The sequence below is a fragment of the Diabrotica undecimpunctata genome, chromosome 9, assembly GCF_040954645.1.
Source record: "Diabrotica undecimpunctata isolate CICGRU chromosome 9, icDiaUnde3, whole genome shotgun sequence".
Lineage (NCBI taxonomy): Eukaryota > Metazoa > Arthropoda > Insecta > Coleoptera > Chrysomelidae > Diabrotica > Diabrotica undecimpunctata.
Window position 1 is genome coordinate 113,918,264 of NC_092811.1, and position 24,176 is coordinate 113,942,439.

General features: G+C 33.7%; 1 protein-coding gene across 2 annotated transcripts in view; it reads right to left on the bottom strand.

The window, feature by feature from the left end:
• Positions 1-5,967: 5,967 nt before the first annotated feature.
• The window catches only part of LOC140449878 (synaptic vesicle glycoprotein 2B-like), a 45,208-nt gene continuing 26,999 nt past the window's right edge, over positions 5,968-24,176 (bottom strand). Inside the window, exons 7-12 of one of the 2 annotated variants that reach the window (XM_072543275.1) lie at positions 23,715-23,872; positions 18,331-18,472; positions 18,081-18,198; positions 13,548-13,707; positions 7,377-7,504; positions 5,968-6,142 (exon numbers count right to left, since the gene is read on the bottom strand). In XM_072543275.1, coding sequence (XP_072399376.1) covers positions 6,093-6,142; positions 7,377-7,504; positions 13,548-13,707; positions 18,081-18,198; positions 18,331-18,472; positions 23,715-23,872 — 756 coding nt within the window. In that variant the 3' untranslated portion in view covers positions 5,968-6,092. The remainder of the gene's footprint in view (positions 6,143-7,376; positions 7,505-13,547; positions 13,708-18,080; positions 18,199-18,330; positions 18,473-23,714; positions 23,873-24,176) is intronic. The other variant, XR_011951910.1, reaches the window with a different exon arrangement.

A 24,176-nucleotide genomic window follows, 5' to 3' on the forward strand; every position in this document is an offset into this window, starting at 1 on the left:
TAAGGGACTTCAAGTTGTCGACCTAGGCAACCTTCTGACCTCTTCACAAGCAGCTAATTTACCTTTTTTAAGTACGAAACTCGTTTCTTGAATAATCTAAGACCCAAAAAAATAATTTTGTGCCTGTGAACAAAATCAATTCTAGTGTGACAAGACAAATTTTGAAATATCAGATACCTATTATAAATTTTTTGAATCAAGAAAATCTTAAAATATAAGACCAACAAATTATGACGAACAAATTCTGAAACGCAAGGGTTTATTTATTATTCTAATAATTATTTTGACAATTACGAGTACGTCTCAACAATTTATTTTCTATTAACACCATGAATTTCGTTTTTATTTACATTGCGTTCAGTATCTAGTCTTGATTGAGGTTTTTTAATCATTAGGTTTGTTTTGAAATTCATTTACGTTACTTATTAAAGTTATTTTAGTAATATGACAGAAAAAGATGGAAATTGGGGGCGGAGAAGCGGCGACAGCCGTAATAAATCCGTTATTATATATATATATTAAAGTTTACCAATCTAAGGGATGGATTCGACTGTTACTTGATGGACATTCATTTTTTATAACAATAAAACACTGAAAACTCTGTTTTCAAAACTTCCACAAAACTTATTATATCTTATCATTAAAGTTGTTTCGTATAATAATAATAATAATACATTCTAAATGTATTATTATTATTATACATAATAATTCTGAATGACCAACTTGAGACAAACAGTTCTCCCCTCCTTAACCTATTCAGTTAAAGACTATAAGGTGTAAACACATACCAAAAATAGATCACTTGAGAAAGGTAATCTGCCGAAACAGCTCTAGTGATAAGAGATTATAATAAATTTTTTAGAAGTTTTGAAAACAAAATTTTCAATGTTTTATTGTTTACCAATCTGTCTTCCATAGTTGATAAACTTTTATGTAACTTTCTTAAAAATCTCATTTATAACAACTGTACAGAAATATAACTACTCTCTTATTTCCAATTTGTTCCGTTATTATTTCCATTACCCCAGTCTTTAGCTTGATGTCTATAAAACGAAACCTTCAGTCCCCTTAGCAAATTTCTCACAGGCTAGTATCCTTGACAGGACCCCCAATGGGTTAAACACGAGGTAAATAGATCACGTGTCTCCCTCTTAGCGGGATATTTCAGAACTACAAAAAGAAAGAAACACACCCTCTGTTTTTCGTCAAGTCCTTTGTTAACTTTAAGGGTAGGAGCGTGTGCTATTGGGTGGTTTTCACTGAAACCCTGTATTATTAGTCAAATTAAAAGTGCGGACCTAATGGGAGCTCCGATATAAGTAGTACATATTTAATGAAAAGGTTTGGTATAGCCGAAAGGTCTTGACTAAATGTTATATTTATTATTTAAGAAATATCTATCTATAAAATAAATTATAATTTGGTGAAAGTTCTAATACAGAATTTATTTTACAATTTATGATAAAGATTATTGAAATAAAGTAAAGATTATTTAAAATACAATTAATGATAATTAAAAAACTGATATAACACAAACGAATAACTATTGAACAATAAATTTATTCATAAATATACAAAAATTTGGCACAAATAATAGAAAGAAAACATATTTTTTGGAAAAATCAGCTTTATTTTTAAGGTCAGGACACTTTTGCATTCAAACAAACTAATGGTTGAAGCATTTATGTCAATCCGAAATAAGTATCTCAGAGATAAGATTTTTGTGTGCTTCGACCGCCTCATGTGGTATATTTTTCTTTAATGGCATAGACATGAGTCATTTAGACAGCTGCAATGTATTCTCCAAAAAATTACTTACTAGATGCACATTTAAAAACAGACAGAGTTATGTCTACATAAAACGAAGAAGAAGAAGAATACTTAGATAGCACGCACGTCCAAAGCTTAGTCGATTTGTGGTGGTTATATATTTACGTAGAGCTTTAAAACTCTTAAAGCAAATAGTTTGTGGAATAACTGGTATGAAATATATTATATGGTTTGTGAAGCAGTAAAGATTTCATTGATCTTTCCATGTCCAAGTAGAAAAAGGACACTTAGTGTTTGTTATTGTACGATCTGCCTCTTCAAAAGTTTGAATAACACTGCATGTGGTATCTTAAAATGTTTACCGCGTATCTGGTGTTCGATTCTCAACAAAGCAGAGAAATCGCACGGTACTAGGTCAGAACTGTATACAGGATGACCTGATCATCTGCCAAATGAATGTTTTTCGCCATTAAATACTTAGATGTTATTCTAGCGTGTGGGAGCTGGTATTGACCAGACGCAAGGGGATGCGATGATTTCGGTTGTTTTGTGAAGTTCATGAAACACTTGTAGCAAACAAATGATTGTGTATCATTCAGCATTGACGATTTTATAATCCTTTAACGAAATTGTGGCCACATGTTCCTTTTTTCCCAAAAATACCGCAACTATTTGTTTCGCTACAAATTAGCGCTACAACCCTGGGTGGGTCTTGGCTGACTGTACAATTTTTTTCCAATTTGTTCGGTCTTCCATCAACCTAGGGTCAAATGGAATGATCATTTTCCGGAGATCTGCTTGGATCTTATCTCTCCATCGCATTCTGGGACATCCGAGTGGTCTTTTGCCTGTGGGAATCTCCTCCCATACCAGTTTTACAAGTCTCTCGTTATGCAGTCTGTGCACGTGGCCTGCCCATCTTAGTCGCTGTGATTTAATTTCTTACACAATATCGGCGTCATTGTAGAGTGCTTTTAATTCGATATTGGTTCTGATCTTATACTGGTTTGTGGTGATGTCAAGGTGATGTCCGAAACTTTTTCTAAATATTTTTCGTTCAAAGCGTCTGAGCGTTTCTTCGTTTGCTTTGGTCATGGTCCACGTTCCGCATCTGTATCTTATTACAGGTCTGACGATGGATTTATAGATTTTGATCTTTGAACTTCTTGTAAGATTTTTTGATTTTATGAGCTTGATTCTGTCTTTTCAGACAGAATTCAATAGAACTATACCGATGTTTAGGTTTATTTTGGTTTTTAGGTTTTTAAAAATATTTACCTATTGTTTTTTAGATTTTATATAAACATATCCATGTATCGTCACCAGTCACGCTGTTATATACTAAATTTAAATTGCATCCGTTAAATCGTTTGAGTGTGCCTTGTGATCGGAATATTTTCAACTCACTATGCTCATTCAATACAGCGATTGGCAAATGCGCTTCCGGAATCCCCACCGCTCATAAAGTAGATCTGTAAAAAGTAAAAATCGTTGTCGTTTGGCATTGGCAGCAATGAGTCCACTTTATGATAAATTTGACCTTTGATATTGAATACTAAACTGAACTGTTGCGCATTCGCAGCATTATTTCCAACTATTTTTGTTGCTCCGAACGATGTCATTTACAAACATGAATTGAATGTTCGAATTGACTTCAGGAACAGAGTAGAATCTGGATTAGTACCGATAAGTTGTAACCTTGGAAATCTTTTTTGGATGGTGCTAGAAAGGTCACCAATGGAGACACTGCGGATGACAGCCAGATGATTGGTGGATAGCGAGTCGTGGGTTCGAAACAAGCTTTTGGAACCGGGGATGGGTCCGACGGACGAAATAAGTAACGATAGGACATGATAAAATATATTATAGATAAAAGATACAGAAATAAACAAAAAGATAGATGGGTAAAATTACCAAAGATAAGAGAAGATATAAAAAGGGCGCCATTTAAATTTTTAGGGTTCTAAGAAAGCTTAGAAACGACAAGAGACAAGGAAAGATATTTAGATACTGAGACCAAAACTAGGGAAAAATATCAACAGTTAATTATTAAATAAATTTTGTCAACACACTACATAAAGAAATAATAAATATATTACTACTTACGTACGAAACTTAATCAGCCTGATCTTTCTCCTGGTCGAAGGTATAATAATAATTTAATGTAATAAGCAAATATTCAGAGGTATTATTTTATCAGGAAACTTATTAGGAGTCGACAAATAAAATTCATTGGTAAATCAAAATAATATATTCAACAACACAATTATATAGGCGGCTGAATGTAAACACAAGTAAAAAAATGCACCATCAATTAATAAATGGTTGTATACATAAGGAAATAAACAGTATTATGACGAAGAAATACCTTTACAGATACAATATAATAAAATCATGCACAAATTAAATTATCAGCGAAGAGAGCCTGGTAGTATTTAAAAAAAATTCAACTAAAGCTGATTAAATCTTTCTTCGCTGTTTATGGGCTTATCTCGAGATAACGGGTATAGTAAATTTAAAAATGGATAGCAATTATAGCAAATAAAACAAAATTAATTAAATTTAAATTCAAAACAATACAAAAAGATTACAAGAATTCTGTAGTATAAAAATAAAACCAACTAACTATTAACGATAACAATAAATCTCGATGACTGCTACACTATTTCACTGATTCTACTATACTTTACTAGAATCAAGCACTGAAGTTAATCAAAATGAAGGTACTTTATAACAATATTTAATCTATTGTATTAGATTAAGATATTTCAAAGATTTTAGTGTATACACACTTAAGAAAATATTCACAGAGAACGGTAAGATAAGCAAGCGTCTTTACTCGAAGACTGTCCTATCCAGAGTCCCTTTCTTTCTCTCAAGATTTAAAAAGCTTCCAAAAAAAAGTGGGATATCCCCACTCAAAAATGACAACTTGCGTAAAAGAACGCCAGGCTGTTTCCATCTCTAGGAAGATACCCGAACATAGAATGGTTCTAGGTAAGTAACGGGACTCTTGTAGTTGGAAAATGTGAGAGAATATACCTATAACCATCTCAAAAGTTTAATAATTAATAATCGAAATGTCAGTTAATAATGCTGATGCCGATAACTACATCTTACCAGTAATTACGGAGTTTCAGTTTTTGGCATAAGTGCCAATCATTGCTCGTGGCACTTCCCCAAGGCCTAGTAACCGGCACCCTTTTATTTTTAATAACCACTTAAAAAATAGGCAAAAATAAACGCAAAATTTCAGTTAAATTATATTCTTAAAACGGGCATTACTGAATACTACAATTTTAATGAAGAGCCGCTAATAAAAACAAATCGCAAACCTACTGCATTCTTAAGAAAATTGTTAAGAAACTTACCTTGTAGGATGGTGTCAACAATCGCAAGCCAATATCTGTAGCCATATGCAAATACAAAACCAATACCTACAGTACCCACAAACAAGAATGCGCAATCTATCAAATAGTGTACTAATTAGTATTTACGGATACCTCCTTTTCTTATGAAACAGCAAAAATATTCGAAGTGCCAATAACGGGGCCCGTGCCGACTATTAGGACACTTACCCTAGAACCTTTTGAATTAGGTTCTTTCAGAAAGATACTGTAAAGAGTTTTTACGACTTTGTTTACCAAAATTATTAAAAAAGACCTGCTTGGAACCGAAAAAGGTTAACAAAGCTCTACCATAAAATATTCTACTTCGGCCTCTTTTTGATGAGTACGACCATCCATACTTTGAGAACTTCGTGATAGTCGGTATGTTCCAATAAAATTTGCTAAGGGTAAGCGAGCCCACCCACATATCTATTTGCGGATATAGCCATGGAGGTATCAGCAACAGGGGTAAAGGGATTAAAAATTATTTACTATTTTAATTATAAAAAAAAATGTTACAAAGTAAACCGTTTAATGGTTCAAGTGGTAGTTAATGGTAATTTCAGATAGTTGCTTCTTTCCTTATGCTCAATACGTTCTGGCTGGCTTATTTTGAAATTTGAGAGCATGACAATCCGGTTATTTCTTGTCTCTAGCACCAGCTACCACTTTTGAATAACCACCATATTAGCTTTATCTATCCGTATTTGTTACTATGCAATCAATGGTTGTAGTCAACAATTTTTATTCTTCACTACAGATTAAGTACAGGAAATATTGTCATAAGAAAAAAATATTTAAATTTTGTATAACAGTTTTATTGTCGTGATACTAACTATATGTTACATGATTTGTATTTCTCACTCTAGTTGAAGGACGTCCTGAAATAAACTCCCTCATTATTGCTCAATAGAATAAGTTGGTAGATCATTTTTAAGATACTGCATCCTGATTTGGTAATAAATATACAAGAAAAACCCAGACTGAAAAATATAAGTAATTAATAATAAAAAATAAAGCATTATTACTTATTTAATAAAAATTTCATTGCTTTAAATATGATAACAAAATATTACTTAGTATGATCTCCTTGATGATAAGGCAAGATCAGCTCCTGTCCAACCTAACAAACCAGGGATCGCAATTAATGCCAGAAATAACTCCATATGAGATCAAAACGACGCTTTTAGAAATGAAAAATAACAAATCCCCTGGTGATGACGAAGTAGTGATCCAAGCGATCAATCTAGGTGGAAATAAAATTATCTAGGCTTTGGCCAAGCTTTTCATCGAATGAAGGAAAAACTCCTTCTCAATGGAACAATGCAGTCATTATTTTATTACACAATTAAGGAGACATAACAGATTTAAAAAATTATAGTCCTATCAGTTTGCTTTTACACGTATAAACTTTTCACAAAAATTATCAAAAAAAGCTGGATTTCAATTTGGTGCTAAATCGAAATATTGCTGTTGATGGAAGAGATGCAGACTGCATTGCATAAGTACGTAGGACATGAAATTCGGTTGGGCAGAAATAATCACACATGTAACTATCCATATAACTCAAAAAAAATCTTTGACCAATGTGTGCTACCTGTACTCACTTATGGAGTGGAAACATTAACACTCACAAAAAAAGGTAGTGAATAAGATTCGTGTAACTCAGAAAGCTATGGAGCGCCAGATGGTGCTTATCTCTCTGAGAGACCGAATCCCAAACGAAAACATATGTCGTAGAATAAAAACAACAGAAGGCATCAAAAAAATCGCGTCGCTAAAAAGAAATTGGTCAGGACACGTCGCCAGATTATCAGACAACCGATGAACGAAACTAATCGTCGAGTGGAAATCAAGACAAGAAGCAATATGGAGCAGAGCACACCCATCAGCTAGATGAACTAACGACCTGTAGCGTGTGTGCTTGGATGCAAGCCGCACAAGACAGAGACAAATGGAAAGAACTGAGGGAGACCTACGTCCAACAGTGGACGCATAAAAGTTGATGATGATGATCTCCTTTAGATGCCATTCCCTTAGCGGAGGTTGGTATTGACATCTTCATATTCTTTTTTATTTTTGACTAGTTTATTATTAGTTTATATTTTATTTTTGAAGATAGCTACCTATTCTTTGATATTACGTCGATTTTTGTTTAATATCACTAGTTCTATTTTGCATTGTTCTGTTATATGTCAAATAAAAAGGGTAACTTACTTAAGCTGCAATATGAGATAAATAGAAGTGAAGGTTCACAGCCATAAGTAAGTAACACGGGAAAAACAAACGCTCCCAGTGATCCTCCAAGTCGACCTGTCGTCATTAATAAAGATACAGATGTTGCCCTATAATAAAAAATATTAGTAAATTAATTAAAACATGTTTTTACGTAAATCGATCACATATAAATAAAAGTGATCTTTCATATTTGTCAGTACTTGTTCATTCTTCAATGGAAGGGCTGGAATGATGTACGAATGGCGTTGGAATGCATCTACCACAGGGAATATCCGCGAAATCTTTTTTGATTTGTAGAGATCAGAAATTTTAAATGTGTAAGAAATTTTCAATAGTTCAGACATTTACCAAATTTTTATTTTTGTTCCTCTCATTTCTTCTTTAAGATTATATTTTTAATAAAATGGAGGATATATTATTGTATATACTAGTCCCTTTTTAAACGAAAATTTGTACCCCTCTAAAAGTCGGCAAAAAAATGTTTTGACAAAATCCAAAAATTTAATGATTTGTACATCGATTACTGCATATTTTTCATCATCATCATAATCATCATTTATCATGCCCACTGATGGACATATACCTCCCTTAAACTCCTCTATTCTTTACGATTTTGTACTCTTTATTGCCAGTTTTTGTTGATACGCCTGATGTCATCAGCCCAACCTGCAGGTGGTTTTTCTCTACTACGTTTGTCTACTCTTGGCCTCTAATTTGTAATTTTGCTCTATCGTGAGTCGTGCATTCTCGCTACATGGCCTGCGCAGTTCCATTTCGGTTTCTAAACGTCACTCCAGCATAGATCGTTCCATTCGTCTCTGTGCCACTCTTAATTTCGATACCGTAGTCTTGGTTAGAGTCATAGTTTCCACCCCATAGGTCATGACCTGTAATACTCATTGGTGAAATACTTTTTTTTAAGGCTAATTCGTATGTTGACCCTTAGTGTGTCTCGCCGTTTTTTTATCCCTGCTAATACTATTTTATGACCCAAATACGTATATTTCTCCACCAGTTCTACCCCTTTATCTTGAATAGTTAAATAGTTATTGGGGACCATATTTGTCACAAACTTAGTTTTCGTCAAGGTTATGCTGAGGTTCACCTTCGAACATGTAAAGTCCAATTCATTTAACATATCTGTGGCTTCTCCTCCTAAATTATCTGTGATAAGGACAATGTCATCTGCGAAACGGAGATGGTTAAGCCTTTCACTGTCTATTGTTACTCGTCTGTGGTCCCAATTTACCATCTTACATAATGCCATTATGAATAATTTCGGTGACAATATATCTCCTTGCCTTATCCTTCTTCTTCTTCATGTGCCCTGTCCGTTCCGAACGTTGGCAATCAACATGGCTACTCTGACTTTGTTTACGGCAGATCTGAATAGTTCAGCAGATGACAATCCGAACCATTGCCGCAAGTTTTGGAGCCACGAGTGTCTTCTCCTCCCTGGACCCCTTCTGCTGTCTATTTTCCCTTGAACGATCAGTTGTAGTACTCTATATTTATTATGTCTCATAACGTGACCCAAGTATTCCAACTTTCTTTTCTTTATACTTATTCCTACCTCTCTCTCTTTACCTATCCGGCGTAGTACCTCTTCGTTGGTCACGTGCTCAGTCCAGGATATATGTAATATACGTCGGTAAGCCCACATTTCGAAGGCCCCTACTTTTTTCATCAATGTTGCGGTCATTGTCCACGCCTCCATTCCATATAACAAAACCGGGAATACATAACATTTCAGAAGTCGAATTTTGAGAGGTAGGGTGAGGCTTTTAGAGGTGAAAATTTGCTTCATGCTAGTGAACGATGCTCTTGCCTTTTCTACTCTTATACGTATTTCCTTCGCTTGATCCCAATTTGAGTTAACTGTTGTTCCCAAGTAGATGTACGAGTCCACGTGTTCAATTCTTTCATTGTCTAATATCAGTTGCTGTGGTGGTTGTTGGGTTTGGCTTATCCATTTGGTTTTTGTGATATTTAGTCTGAGTCCGTATTGTGCACTTGTTTTTTGTATCTTACTCATTAGGCAACTCAGTTCCTCCATGCTACTTGCTAGAATCACAGTGTCATCAGCATACCTTATGTTATTAATTATTTCTCCATTTATCTTTATGCCTTCTGTGCTTTCCTCCAGCGCTGTCTTAAATACTTCTTCTGAGTATATATTAAAGAGAATAGGAGACAAGATACAGCCCTGTCGTACCCCTTTCTTGATCTCAATTTTATTGGTCAATGTAGATCCTACTTTCACTTTAGCTGTTTGACCCCAATAGAGACTCGCTATTGTTCGAATGTCTCTATAGTCGACTCCAATCTTATGAAGAACTTCAATTATCTTTTCGTGCTTTACGTTATCGAATGCTTTTGCGTAGTCTATAAAGCATATGTACACGTCTTTGTTCATATCTCTGCAGCGCTGGATGAGTACCTGTAGACTAAAAAGTGCTTCTCTTGTCCCAAGAGAATTCCGAAACCCAAACTGCGAATCTCCAATGTTATCCTCGCATTTTTTGCTTATTCTGTTGTAAATAACCTTGGTGTATGCCTTCGAAATGTGGTTAATTAGACTTATTATCCGATGTTGATCACAAGACTTTGCTTTTGGTTTTTTCGATATGGCAACAAAAGTTGACTCTAGCCAGTCTTCAGGAAACTCCCCGCTGTTATAAATATTGTTAAAGAGTCTGACGAGTGAGTCTAGAAATTTGTTTGTTTCGCACAGCATTTTCAATACTTCCCCGTATACGTTATCGTTGCCTGGTCTTTTGTTATTTTTAAGACCCTTTATAGCATTCTCCACTTCTGATTTTAGAATAGAAGGGCCAGTATCATCATTGCTCAGTGTATACCCAATGGGACGGTCATCATTAAACAGTTGTTCCACATAAGTTTCCCAGATTCTAACTATTTTGTCGGGGTCTAGTTGTAGATTTCCATTATCATCGCACAGCCCTTTCGATAAAATATTGTAGCTTTTCTTTGTTGTGAGTTCCTTTATCTTCTTATGCATATTGTGATAGTCGTTATCCTAGTAGCCTTATCCTACGTTTTATTTTTATTGGTCGGGTTTTATCGTGTATCTTAAGAGTCATAGTGGCATTTTTGTAAATATTGTAAATAAGTTCACTATACCTATGGTCAATCCTGCTGTCATTCATTCCTTCTATAAGGCTATCGATTTCGATCGTGTCGAACGCTTTATGAAAAATCTATGAAAGTAAGGACAAGAGGTTTGTTGTATTCTATAGATTTTTCAATGAGTGTCTTTACTATATGGAGGTGATCATTGGTACCATAATGTGCACGGTATCCTACCTGCTCTCTCGGTTGGTAGAAATCTAATATTTCTCCAATTCTGATGTCACTAACTTAGTGAAGAGCTTGTATATGTTGTTTAACAGGCTAATAATTTTTTAGGTCCGTTCTATCTCTTTTTTTTATGCAAAAGGATAGTTATAGCATTGTTCCATTCTTTGGGCATCTTTTTCTGCTGCAAACGTAGATTAAACAGTTTCCTTAATTTATCTCCTTAACATATCTCCTTCATTTACGATAGCTTCTATTACAATTCCATTCTCTCCTGAGGCTTTGTTATTTTTCATTTTTCTTAATGCTTGTCGAATCTCATCTACCTTTATTTTTGGCATTAGTTTGGAACCTTGATTTATGATCTATGAAATGGCTGTTTGTATTCCTGTTTGATCTTTTTGTCTACTTCCATATAATTCCTCGTAAAACTCTTCGACGACCTGTATTAACTCGTATGTACGTAATATTATTTCATTTTGCTCGTTTCTTAATTTAGGAATTTCACATTTCCCATTCGTCAGCTTTCTACGTAAAACTTTTAGACTGTTATTTTTCTCTATACTGCGTTTAATATTATCGGTTTTAAATTTGCTTAAATCTCTTCTGATTGCCTTAGAAACAGTTTTATTTATTTCTCTTAAAGTGTGGCTGTCTGCATTTTACTATCTGATTTTCTTTTAGGATAGTGCACTGGGTGACTTTCTTGTAAGGCCTTTATGATGCAATTATTCAAGTCGTTAAGATCGTTCTCGGAGGTTTCATGCAGTAGTAGCTTATTATTGATACGTGCCTGATATTGGTTGATATCTAATGGGGGTGGTCTTGAGTACTGTTACATTTTTAATTATTTGTTTTTTGTGACTTATAATGTAGGTAGTCGATTTCGTTTCTTGTTCTACCGCTTGGACTTTCCCAGGTTCATCTTCTGTGCATCTTTTTGTAAAGAAGCTATTCATGTTAAATAAATTATTTTCGAATTTTCCCAAGGATGTTTCTAGCTCTGCTTCTATTACACCTATTTTTGCGTTGACATCGCCACATAAAATTGTGAATTGAGTAGTCTTTAAGCACAGTAGATATATCGTCATAAAACATTTCGATTTCTTGGTCTGTATCATGGACGTATAAACACAGATGGACTCAGTTATTTACATGAAAATGTGAAGCCAAAATTATTTGAATAGGTCACATTCTCAGCACCTTTAAATGTTGTCACGTTTTTTTATTAAAATATCTTATTCACGTATCGCTGAAAATATTACTATATTTATTTTATACTCTACAAGTGCTATCAAACCAAAATAATAATTTATTAGTTATATTAATATATTTAATTGTAATTAAAACATCAAGTATGCACATAGTGTGCATATCATTTAATAATAGCGTATAACAGATATCAACCAATTATTTTATATGTAGAAGCACTGAAAACTATTTATTAATGGCAACGGTGTTTACATTTCTCTGTCTTATGGCTCTACGTCAAACTTCAAATGCTGTTCCATGTTTGTTTACTTTTTACCAAAGATGAGGAAAAGTTGTTTTTCGATATTTTGGCTGTATTTTGAGTGATATTTGTAAATAGTGAAATAAACATATTATAATAATGGTGCTACAGTATTGCATTTGCAAAAAAAAACGAAATATTTACATCCCAATGTCTCATTTAATTTGTAAGTACTGTTTATTTACATTATTTAAGATGAGGAACTGAGGAAGCCTGTTTGTTTACATTTTAAAATATGTCTTTCATAGGCATACCATTGGGTTTATTCATATTCATTAATGTATTGAACAAGATATTAGTTCATGAAATTAGTATAGACATTTTTAAATTGTAAGTAGACATCATCTGATTAAAAAGATTTGTTTAGTAGCTTTTTAATTTAATATTTCTCATGAATTCAATAAAATTAGTGAAATGAATAAAACTCATTTATTTTTCTATGTAGGTTTCCAAATAATATTGATTAATGATGAAACTTACTCTAAACTTCAACAGAGAAAACAGTATAAAAACCTTTCAAAAGCATTCTTTTTGGTTATGAAAACATGTAAGGAAGCTAAAAATATTTCAGATTTTTTAATAAAACTATAAATATCTACAACAGACGAGTTAAAAACCTTATGGATATTTTGATTAATAAAACCATACAAAATGTCCCAAAATCAATTTATGAGCATTTTGGTTACCATATTTATGATGAAGATGCAATCGATGGTCACTCTATGCAACTTTTAAAATTGGTTCTTGAGAAATATTTTAAAATTGGAATTCATCATGAAACGAAGACTACTTTAGATGCTAACACCGTGCGCATAAGAAGCGTTCTTACTAAGACTGTTTTATTTCGCAATCAATAAAATACATTATTACTACTTCCAATTATTAACGTCTGAATAATTATCCCCGCGAGTAAAAATTCAAGCACGCTTATGCTCATTGAGGAAGTATCACAGTCTATCGATACCCGTTTTACTCCCCTTTACCCTCTTGTCCAGGAATATCGAAGCTTCAAAACAGTGTGTGTTTAAGGTATCTTATTGCTGTGTCCATCTATGTTTATACGTCCATGGTCTGTATGGTCTCTTGTTGGAGCGTATACTTGGATAATTTTGAGCAAACTTGCACTATATTGCAAACTTTTATGCACAAATAAGAATTCTTTAACATTGTTCGGGGGTTGCAACTTCTTACAAATTTTTAAACAGGACAAATATGCAAGTTACATAACTGGCTCTTTTTAACTATAATGTGTAACATACTTTATCAGTTTCTGTTTACAATTAATTATAATAAAATATATATTAAAAATTTAACTTTACCTTAAATTAGTTGGAAATAAATCTACTACAATAGCTACTAAAGCGTTAAAAGCAATGTTGCCAAAAGAACAAATTATTGATGATAATACCAATGTCATGAAGAAATCCTGAGCATATATTAATAAAAATGATGCAATTGCTGATGTTATTCCCAAGAAATCTAAAATGACAGATATAAATTATTAGTTACTATGTCAAAAAATATAAAGAGATTAAAAAATATTTTATAAAAAGCAAAACCTATTATTTTTTAAATGCCCTTTAACTTGTTAAAGGTTGACCAATATTTTAGAAAATTTATACCCGTCTTGTACTTTCATAATGTCTTGGCAATTTTGATAATGACTGCAGCAAATAAAGACAGTCATCTATCCATAGAATATATGTTTGATAATAATATATCAAATCAGGGAAAATTTGATCAGGCCTGCATGAGTGGTCAGCGTTTCAAATATCTCTTAAACTGTCTTAGATTTAATGAAAAGGAAACACGAAAAAAAAAGGCAGCAAGATAGTCCTTTCGCGCATGTACTCGAAATATGGGATATTTTTATTACCATCTCCAGAGAATCATGTGCACCTTCATCCTATCTGACTATTGATTTGATGAATGTTAGTAGGATTTCGAGGACGTTGTCCTTTTTGAAGAAATAGAGCCATTGCAGGCAAAACATGATATTTTTAATGTACATAAAAAAGTGAAAGAACTTGCAGGTACACAAAAACGTAAGCAGCCAAATACCTTGTATAATGTCAACGGAAACATAATAACAGAACTAGAAGAACAGTTGAAGACACGGAAAAACTATATTGAAGAACTATTTGCAGATGATAGACAACAATCTGAGCTAAGTAACATACAAGGAGATGAAGGTCCAGAAATAACGGAAGAAGAAGTAATGTACGCACTAAAAAGAATGAAAAATGGTAAAGTCCTAGGTCCAGATGAAATACCAACGGAAATCCTTAAACTAATAGAAAAAGACTCGATTCACATTTTAGTTAAACTTTTCAATAGCATTTACACATCAGGAAAAATACCACAAGAATGGCTTTTATCCACCTTTGTTACTATACCAAAAAAGATAAATGCCAAACAATGCAGTGATTACCGTACAATCAGTCTGATGAGCCATGTACTGAAAATATTTCTGAAAACTATACACTCTAGAGTACACAGAAAACTGGAAATGGACATCAATAATACCCAGTTTGGATTCCGAAATGGACTTGGAACAAGAGAGGCGTTGTTTGCACTGAACGTTATGTCTCAAAGATGTCTTGACATAAATCAAGATGTATTCATGTGTTTCATAGATTACAACAAGGCCTTTGATAAAGTGCGGCATGATCACCTAATCAGACTCCTGACAGAAAAGAATTTAGATAAACGAGACATCCGACTAATAGCAAATATGTACTACAATCAGAAAGCAGTAGTGAGAGTAGAGAATAATACCACTGAAGAAATTGAAATATAGCGAGGTGTGAGACAAGGGTGTATACTGTCACCAACCCTGTTTAATCTCTATTCCGAAGACGTAATGAATAGAACACTCTCTGAGCCATCCGTAGGTATTAAAATAAATGGTGTTAGATTAAACAATCTGAGATTTGCCGACGACACCGTTCTGATCGCAGAAACACTTGAAGAGCTACAGACATTGGTGAATAAGATAGCAGACTGCAGCGAAGAATATGGACTATCTTTGAACATAAAGAAAACTAAATTTATGGTAATATCGAAATCAACACAAAATGTCCAAAATTTATATTTACACAATGAAATTATCGATCGAGTTAGCAAATACAAATATTTAGGCACTTTTATAAATGAAGACAACGATAACTCAGCAGAAATCAAAATAAGAATAGAAAAAGCCAGATCCATATTCACTAAAATGAAGAGAGTGTTCTGCGGAAGAGATTTGAGCCTGGAAATGAAACTTCGCCTGATGAGATGTTACGTACTTTCTGTGCTGTTCTACGGAATGGAGTCATGGACGTTGAAAAAGATTGATACCAAAAAATTAGAGGCATTTGAACTGTGGATGTATCGCAGAATCCTGAGAATATCATGGACCGAGAGAGTCACAAATGTCGAGGTCTTGAGAAGAATGAATAAAGAAAAGGAAGTCATATTTACGATCAAAAAACGAAAACTGCAATACTTGGGACACATTACAAGAGGCGAAAGATATGAACTGCTTCGAATAATTATGCAAGGGAAAATAGCAGGAAAAAGGTCCATAGGAAGAAGACGAAACTCCTGGCTAAAGAATCTACGGAATGGTATAGCTGTAGCAGCAACGAATTGTTTCGGTCAGCAGTTTCGAAAATACGTATAGCCCTGATGATCGCCAACCTTCGGAACGAAGATGGCACTTGAAGAAGAAGAAGTCCTTTTTGAATGTATTTACCTGATAACCTAATTCGTATGGTCTCAAAATCGTTATGATGTGTGACAGATGTTCGAAGTATATGATCGATGCTATTTTTTATTTAGGTAAGAAAACCAATACAAATAGTTTGCCGTTGGGTACATATTTTTATTGTAACTTAAAAAATCAGCTCATGGTAGTAACAAAAATATTACCATGGACAACTAATTTACATCAGTTAGCTTAGCAGAGGAGTTTTTAAAAGATTAGTACAAACTGACAATCGGAATTCTTCGCAAAAATAAAAGAGAAATTCCACGGGAATTGTTAAACGTAAAGAACAGAGTCCTCAAGAATTCTATGTTGTTTTGATAAAAGAAAGACATTGGTATCATTATATGCAGAAGAAAAATAAGGTAGTTTTACTTCTTTCAACACTTCACGAAGGTGCTGATGTTTTCAAAATTAATTTTAAACCCAATATAACAACTGATTATAATTGAACGAAACGTGGAGTGGATACATTTAATTTTCTTTTCCTGGCGCCGTCTTCTTTCGAAGATTAGCGATCCAAATGGCAATTGTAGTTTTGGAAACTGCTGCGCGAAAGATTTCTGCGGATGAGCGGTGAAACCATCTCCTCAGGTCTTTCAGCCACGAGTTCTAGCGTCTTCCTACTGATCTTTTGCCCTGTACTTTTCCTTCCAGTATAACTTGAAGTAATTCGTATCTTTCGCCTCTCAACACATAACCCAAGTATTGCATTTTCCTCTCTTTGATTATTCTTAGTAATTCTTTTTGTTTACACATGCGGCGAAGTACCTCAACATTAGTAACTCTATGTACCCATAGAATCTCAACATTCGTCTGTATATATACATCTCAAAGATATCTATTCTTTTTTCCATTTCAGAGTCCATTGTCCAACTTTCACAGCCATACAGTAAGACAGAAAAAACGTAACATTTGATCATTCGGATTCTAAGCTGCAGACTAAGGTCTAATCTTGTAAAAAATGTTTTCATGCTCATGAGTGCTTTCCTTGCTTGTTCGATTCTTGATAGGATTTCTTTTTTTGGATTACACTGACTATTGATATTTGCTCCCAAATATTTTATGGAATTTACCTGTTCTATTATTTGACCCTTGGCATACACATGTACGTTTATTGGTATCTTTGAAAATACTAAAGTTTTGGTTTTAGAAACGTTTAGATGTAAACCGAACATTTCGCTGTGGTGAACTACTGCATTTATTATATTTTGTAGTTCTTGTGCATTGCTTGCTATTAAGACGGTATCATCAGCATATCTGATGTTGTCTATGCTGATTCCGTTAATCTTAATTCCGCCTTGGACCTCGTCCAATGCTTCTTTGAATATAGACTCCGAATACAAATTAAACAGTAGCGGTGATAAGACGTAACCCTGTCTCACTCCTCGTCGGATTTGTATATCTTCGGATGTTGTGTGCTCTATTTCAATTGTTGCCGTTTGGTGCCAGTATAGTTCTAAGATAATTCGCAAGTCCGCAACATTTAACCAGACATGTTCAAATATGAATGCGGGTCGTAAAACGAGGAGATGGCTTTTGTATATCTTATATAATATGATAAAAATATCGCAAGTATTAACTCGTATGTTATTTACACCACAAACACATTAAGAGCAAATAAAAAAGTTTTTTCCCAATACGAATATATGGTTGTTTTGGCTAGTAATTTTGCCGAACTCTGGCTGAAAGATTGATTGGGTATTACAACTTTACGTCGAAATTTTAAGCAAAATATTAAAGATATCCTTAAAATTTTTGAAGAAGTTGAACATCCGTTACCTGAAGAAAAGAAACGGAAGGCATGTTTCTATTGTCCGAGTAAAAAGAGGCGCATGACTACTGTATATTGTAACCAATGTCATCAGGCTATATGTGACGGACACCGAGGTAATATTATGTACAATGTGTGCAAACAAGTAGCGTACATCGACTTTATTTATAGTTGTATCACTTACTAAGACATTTTTTCTTATTTTTTTGTAATAAAAATTACATTTGTATTGTTCTTTATTATAATACATCTTTCTAGGGTTAAAACGCCACAAGAAAAATGTTTATAAACGAGTTTGATGGCAGTGTTTAATAAATTATTACTTACATAAAAGTTTCTTCTTGCCGATACGATTGACAACAAATCCAGATACAGCAAAAACTAGAATTGTACTGGAGGCAACAATCATGCAAAATATGTATATTTTTGTATTTTTACTCAAGTCCTAAAAAATATATATGTGAAAGTCAATATGTGAAAGTTTTTTGAGTATAGCGTATTTATTCATAATTAGATAAGTATCCAACATAGTTTTATTGCATCTTGTAATAAAAAATTTAAAATGAACGTTACTTACACTTTGACATATTTCACCAACTCCGGTTAGATCTCGTAGATCATATAGTGTTTCACATACTGTGGCAGTGTTGTTGTGATGTTGTTGATGAATACTCATTTCTTGAAGGATTTGTGGCAACCAAAGCATAACTGAATTTAAACTAAAACCAGTATTTTATGTAATATAATTTTTCCATGACTGCAAAACGCTCATACTATTATCAAAAAAAAAATATATGCTACATACATATAATACAAGTCTCTTTTAGATGTTCCTTCTTTTGCTATTATTGTTTAGAGATATTTTAATTCTTTTTTTTTACATCTTTAGTAGAAAATCCAGAATTTCTTGAGTTCTTTTAACGTTATAAACGTGACATGTTTAACTTATCTTTCTCATCATCATCATCTTTAGCTCGACAATCCTCTGTGGATCCTGGACCGCTCTAAGAGTAGTTGCCATTCTGTTCGTTTCCTGGCAAACGTGTTGCCATCTTCTGATCTCTAGTATCACTAAGTTGGTCTCATCTCTATCTAACCACCTTATTGGCGGTCAGCCTCGGCTTCTTCTTCCTATAGGTATTCCTGTCTTTAGCTTTTTAGCAAGCGTGTTGTTAGGCATTCGTATTATGAGTCTAGCCCATCTAAGTCGCTGTGTTTTAATGAACGTTACAATATCTGGTTCATTAAAAAGTTAATATATTTCGAAATTAAATCTTTTGCGCCACTGCCCTTGATCGTTTATATGTAGCTCCAAATATTTTGCGGAGTATCCTACGCTCGAATATTCCCAGAAGTCTTTCATCCTTCTGTGTTAAAGTCCATGTTTTCGTCCAATATTCCCAGAAGTCTTTCATCCTTCTGCGTTAGTGTCCATGTTTCCGCTCTGTATGTGAAGACCAACCTCAGCAGTTTTGTATATAAATATTTTAGTTTTTCTTTGGACATTTCTTAAGTAAAATTGTTTTTGGTGTCCATAGTATGCCCATGCCTAATTTGTAAGGTTCATTCGTCTTTTAATTTCTTCGCTTGTTTTATTGGTAGTAGTCACTAGCTGTCAACACGTTTACAGATACGAGTTTCTAATGCTGTTTTTCGTTACTTATTTGGTATAGGATCTTTAGTAATCAAGATGTACTTGGTTTTTGACTTGGTTTATGACTAGATCGACATGTTTGAACGCCGTTTCCAATTCTAGGAAATAGTGCTTAACATCTCGCATTTGGCAAGCCCTATTACGTCAATGTCATCAGCGTATGCTAAGATTTTTATCGATCTATTGTAAATAGTACCACCGTCTCTAATTCGTGTGTCTCGGACTGCCTTTTCCAAGGCAATGTTAGAGGGAGAGAAGCCAGGGTATCCCCTTGTCTGAGTTCATGCTTTATCTCAAAGGATCGAGAATTTTCTCCCTGTATCCTAATGCTGGCTTTTAAGTTAGACATTGTCATTCTCGTTAGTCGGATAAGTTTTTCTGGTATACCAAATTCACGCATTGATTGGTATAGTACTGTTCTCTTGACACTGTCGTATGCGGCCTTGAAGTCGACGAATACGTAATGGATTTCAATGTTAAATTCTAATGTTTTCTCGAGGATCCGTCTTATTGAATAAATCTGGTGAATTGTTAATTTTTTTGGAATAAATCCAGCCTGGTATTTTTCAACTATGAAAACTGTGTAAACTTGTAGCCTTTCGTAGAGAATATTTGCTAGTATTTTGTAAGCAGCTGTTAATAGGCTTATACCTCTGTAATTGTCACAGTGGAGCACAGGGCATGGTATCATTTTGCCAGACAAGACGTTAAAGTTTATGCAGTGCTTGTAGCAGGTTGTGGCCACCGTTCTTGTAGAGCTCACTACCAATTTAATCAGCTGCTGGTGCTTTATTATTTTAAAGATTCTTATTGGCTTAAGCAACCTGTTGCAGACCAGTGGCAGATGGTCTTTTGTTTGGGTCAAATAGATTCCAATTATTTTGATCTGCTACGGTGTTATCTGCTTTTTCAATATAATAGCCATTAAATTTTGCGTCGAAAAATTTAACTTATCGGTTCAAAATTGAGGCCATATCACTTAGGATATTTTCTTCTTCATCCTTACAGCTCCCTGTTCTTGGATTAAACCCTTCAGTCATTTCTGTTGCCTTTTGTTTCTTCTATGTAATCTTTTTTCTTCCCTACTTAGTATCTGGTATTCCTTTTTTGTTTTTATTGTGCATTTAGCTTGATGACCTTTAGGTATGCTCTATTTTTGTTATCTGTTGCTTCTTGGCACTGCTCGTCAAACCATTCGTTTTGTCTAACTGATTTGGTTTTCCCCAATATTTCCGATACCTTCTCAGTTATTATGTTTCTACAAACGTATCTTTCTACTATTACCTATTACCTATTAACTTTCTCTTCTATTTTACTATTTTTATTCTAAAAATAGTTGGCGCTCAATTTTTTAATCAACTTTCTATTTACTAAAAATATTGTGTCATAATCTTTATTTTGTATTCTAATAATCGATATTTGACTCTAGTCTATTTTATGACATACATAAACTATTTATGATGGCTATGATCTGCTCCAAGTGACACGCCATTTGTGATTTGGCAACTGGTGACTTCTGTCATGTCAATTTTATTTTAAAGTAGGGAGTGCTTTTTATAAATATCCTTTATATATAAAAAGACATATTTCTACTGTAAATTTATTTTATATTGTTAAGTGTTTCCTTAGATTTTTATTAAAAAATACATTTTTTTTGTTCCTCCTTGTTGGATGGACATTTCTTGGGCCTCGTGGTACACCACACATATGGAATAACAACTGCAGCACTATAGCAGATATGAAGAACTTAATAGCTGCTTAAAACTACAACGGGTCCGAAACTCACAGTCTACTCGTTCAGATACAATCCATCCAACCAAAATCAGAAGCAATCAACAAGTTATCCTGTCAACCACATAAAGCCATAAGTATCAATTTCAAATTTATGTAAAGCTATCTTCTTCTTTACGTGCCATCTCCTCTACGAAGGTTGGCAACCATCATGGCAATTCGCAATTTCGACGCCGCTGCTCTAAAGAGGTCAGCAGAAGTGCAGTTAAACCAAGCTCTCAAATTATTTAACCAGGAGATACGTCTTCTTCCGCGACTCCTTCTACCCTGTATTCTTCCTTGCATTATTAATTGCAACAAGTTTTAACGCTCGCCCCTCATGACATGTCCCAGATATTGCAATTTTCTGACTTTAATTGTATTTAAAACCTCTTTATCTTTTCCCATTCTTCTCAACACCTCAACATTCGTGACTCTACCCACCCAACTTATTCTTAATATCCTTCTGTAGGCCCATAACTCGAAGGCTTCCAAACTGTCCGAAACATCTCTCTTTAAAGTCCAAGCCTCTAACTCATAAAATAATACGGAGAACACGTAGCATCTCAGAAGTCTTATCTTTAAAGAAATTGAAATGTCCCTGCTGCAGAGTACTTTTTTCAGTTTGTTGAAAGAATTTCTTGCCTGTCCTGTTCTTGCCTTAATCTCTTCTGTGTACTCATTATTTTCGTTAATTATTGTACCCAGATATTTATATTTTTCAACTTTTTTAATTTGTTCTCCATGTATTGTTCTGTTTTCTTGGCGCTGTTGGGTTTTTGTAATTACCATAAATTGTGTCTTTTTTGTGTTTAGGGACAGTCCGTTTTCTTCACTGACTTCTACTACTCTGTCAACCATTTGTTGTAAATCCTCAAGACATTCCGCTAATAAAATAGTGTTGTCGGCAAACCGTATATTATTGATTGGTCGGCCATTTACTTTTATTCCCATAGTTAGTTCTTCTAGTGCTTTCTGGATTATTTCCTCTGAATACAAATTAAACAAAGTAGGAGACAGGACACAGCCCTGCCTGACGTCCCTCTTAATTTGTATTTCATTTGAAAAGACAATGTTCTCTTTTACCACAGCGATCTGATTATAATAGATAGCGCTAATGATCCTGATGTCTCTCATATCTAAGTTTTTCTTTTCAAGTAATTCGATAAGACGGTTATGTCTGACCTTATCGAAGACTTTGTTGTAATCCAAGAAACACATATATACTGATTGATTAACATCCATGCACTTTTGCACAAGTACATTCACAGCGAACAAGGCTTCCCTTGTTGTCAGTGCATTTCTAAATCCAAATTGTGTGTCACTTATATCCTGCTCAAGTTTGTTGTGTATTCTCCGGTATATAATTTTTAAAAATATTTTGAGTGTATGACTCATTAAACTTATTATCTGGTGGTCTTGGCATTTATTTGCATTTGGTTTTTTTGGTAGTGTTACGAATGTTGACATCAGCCAATCTCTGGGAATGATTTCTGTACTGTATATTGTATTGAATAAGTCGACAAATATTCCAATTTGCTGTTCTTCTATTAACCGTATTAGGTCTACAGGTATTTTGTCAGGACCTGTTGCCTTGTTGTTCTTTGTTCGCTTTATCGCCTCTAATACCTCATCTTCTGTTATGTCTAGGCCGTTGTCGAACTTTTCCTGCTCTAGTACTATCTCAGTCCGTTCGTCTTTAAATAGCTCTTGAATATATTCCTGCCATCTTTTAAGCCTTTCATTGACGTCTATAATTATTTGCCGTTTTTAGCCAGTAGTATGTTTGATTTTTTCTTAATATTAGTGCCTGTTATTTCCCTAATTTTTTTATGAAGGTTTAAGCTATCATGTTTCTCTACCAACTGTTCAATCTCTTCGCATCTGTCACTATACCATCTTTCCTTTGCATCCCTGATCTTTCTCCTTATTTCTGTGTGTATAATATTATACATGTTTTTGTCTTTGGTTTTATAGCATGTAAAGCTATAGGCAGTATTTATTTTCTTTGTTCCTATTTATTATTTAAACCTAAATTTTATTTTTGTTTATACAATAATAATATATATGTTACTTGAGCCTGACTTCGTCAATATTTTGAAAAGATCTTCCAAGAGCTCAGTGTCATAGGCTTCCGCTAAATCTACAATACTAAATGGGTGAGCAAATCTCTCTTTGATAGTTTTTTTATCATTTGTTGAAGTAAGAATATATTATCAACACAAGATGTCTTGGCACGGAATCCTCTTTAGTTTTCTATTTTAATATCTTAATCCTCGATTCTTTTCGTCGTCAATCGACCAAATAACCTCTCCAACGAACTGATAACACTTTTACCTTTATAAAGCTAAGCTTACTCCTATTTCTATTTTTGTAGATTGATTAGATATCGATCAAAGATCTGAGAAATAAGTTCTTGTAGAATTTCTGGTCAATTTTTTATCGATTCTGTAGTAATGTTTCCAGGTCCTGGGGCTTCCCCTAATATAAATTATATTACACAAATACATATGAATATCTTTAACATTATAACTTACCACAAGAAAATAAGAAACTGAGCGGAAACAGAGATTATTACATTTTTAAAATGTTTCTTTTGTAAAATTGGAGAAAACTGAAATCTATTTTTTGGTAAGGTAGTTTTCTGTACGTCATTTTTATCATCAAGAGATGATAAATACTTTAAATCTTTAATCTAAAAAGAAATACATGTTATAATTTAAACTAAATATTTCCTTTAATGCAAAAGAAAACGTGGATGAAATGGAACACATTTGTAAATATATAATAACATAAATAAACATGGATGACTAAATGTAAATAAAAATCGTAACATAATTATTGATGATAAATTTCACTGAATATATTTAAATTATATTAATATATTTTGTATATTAAAAAATTATATAGTGACAGATGGAGATTGAGTTTGGCAAAATTATTAAAAAACAGGGGATCTGAACTGTGAGAAAGAATCCATTACCTAATAGCATAATAAT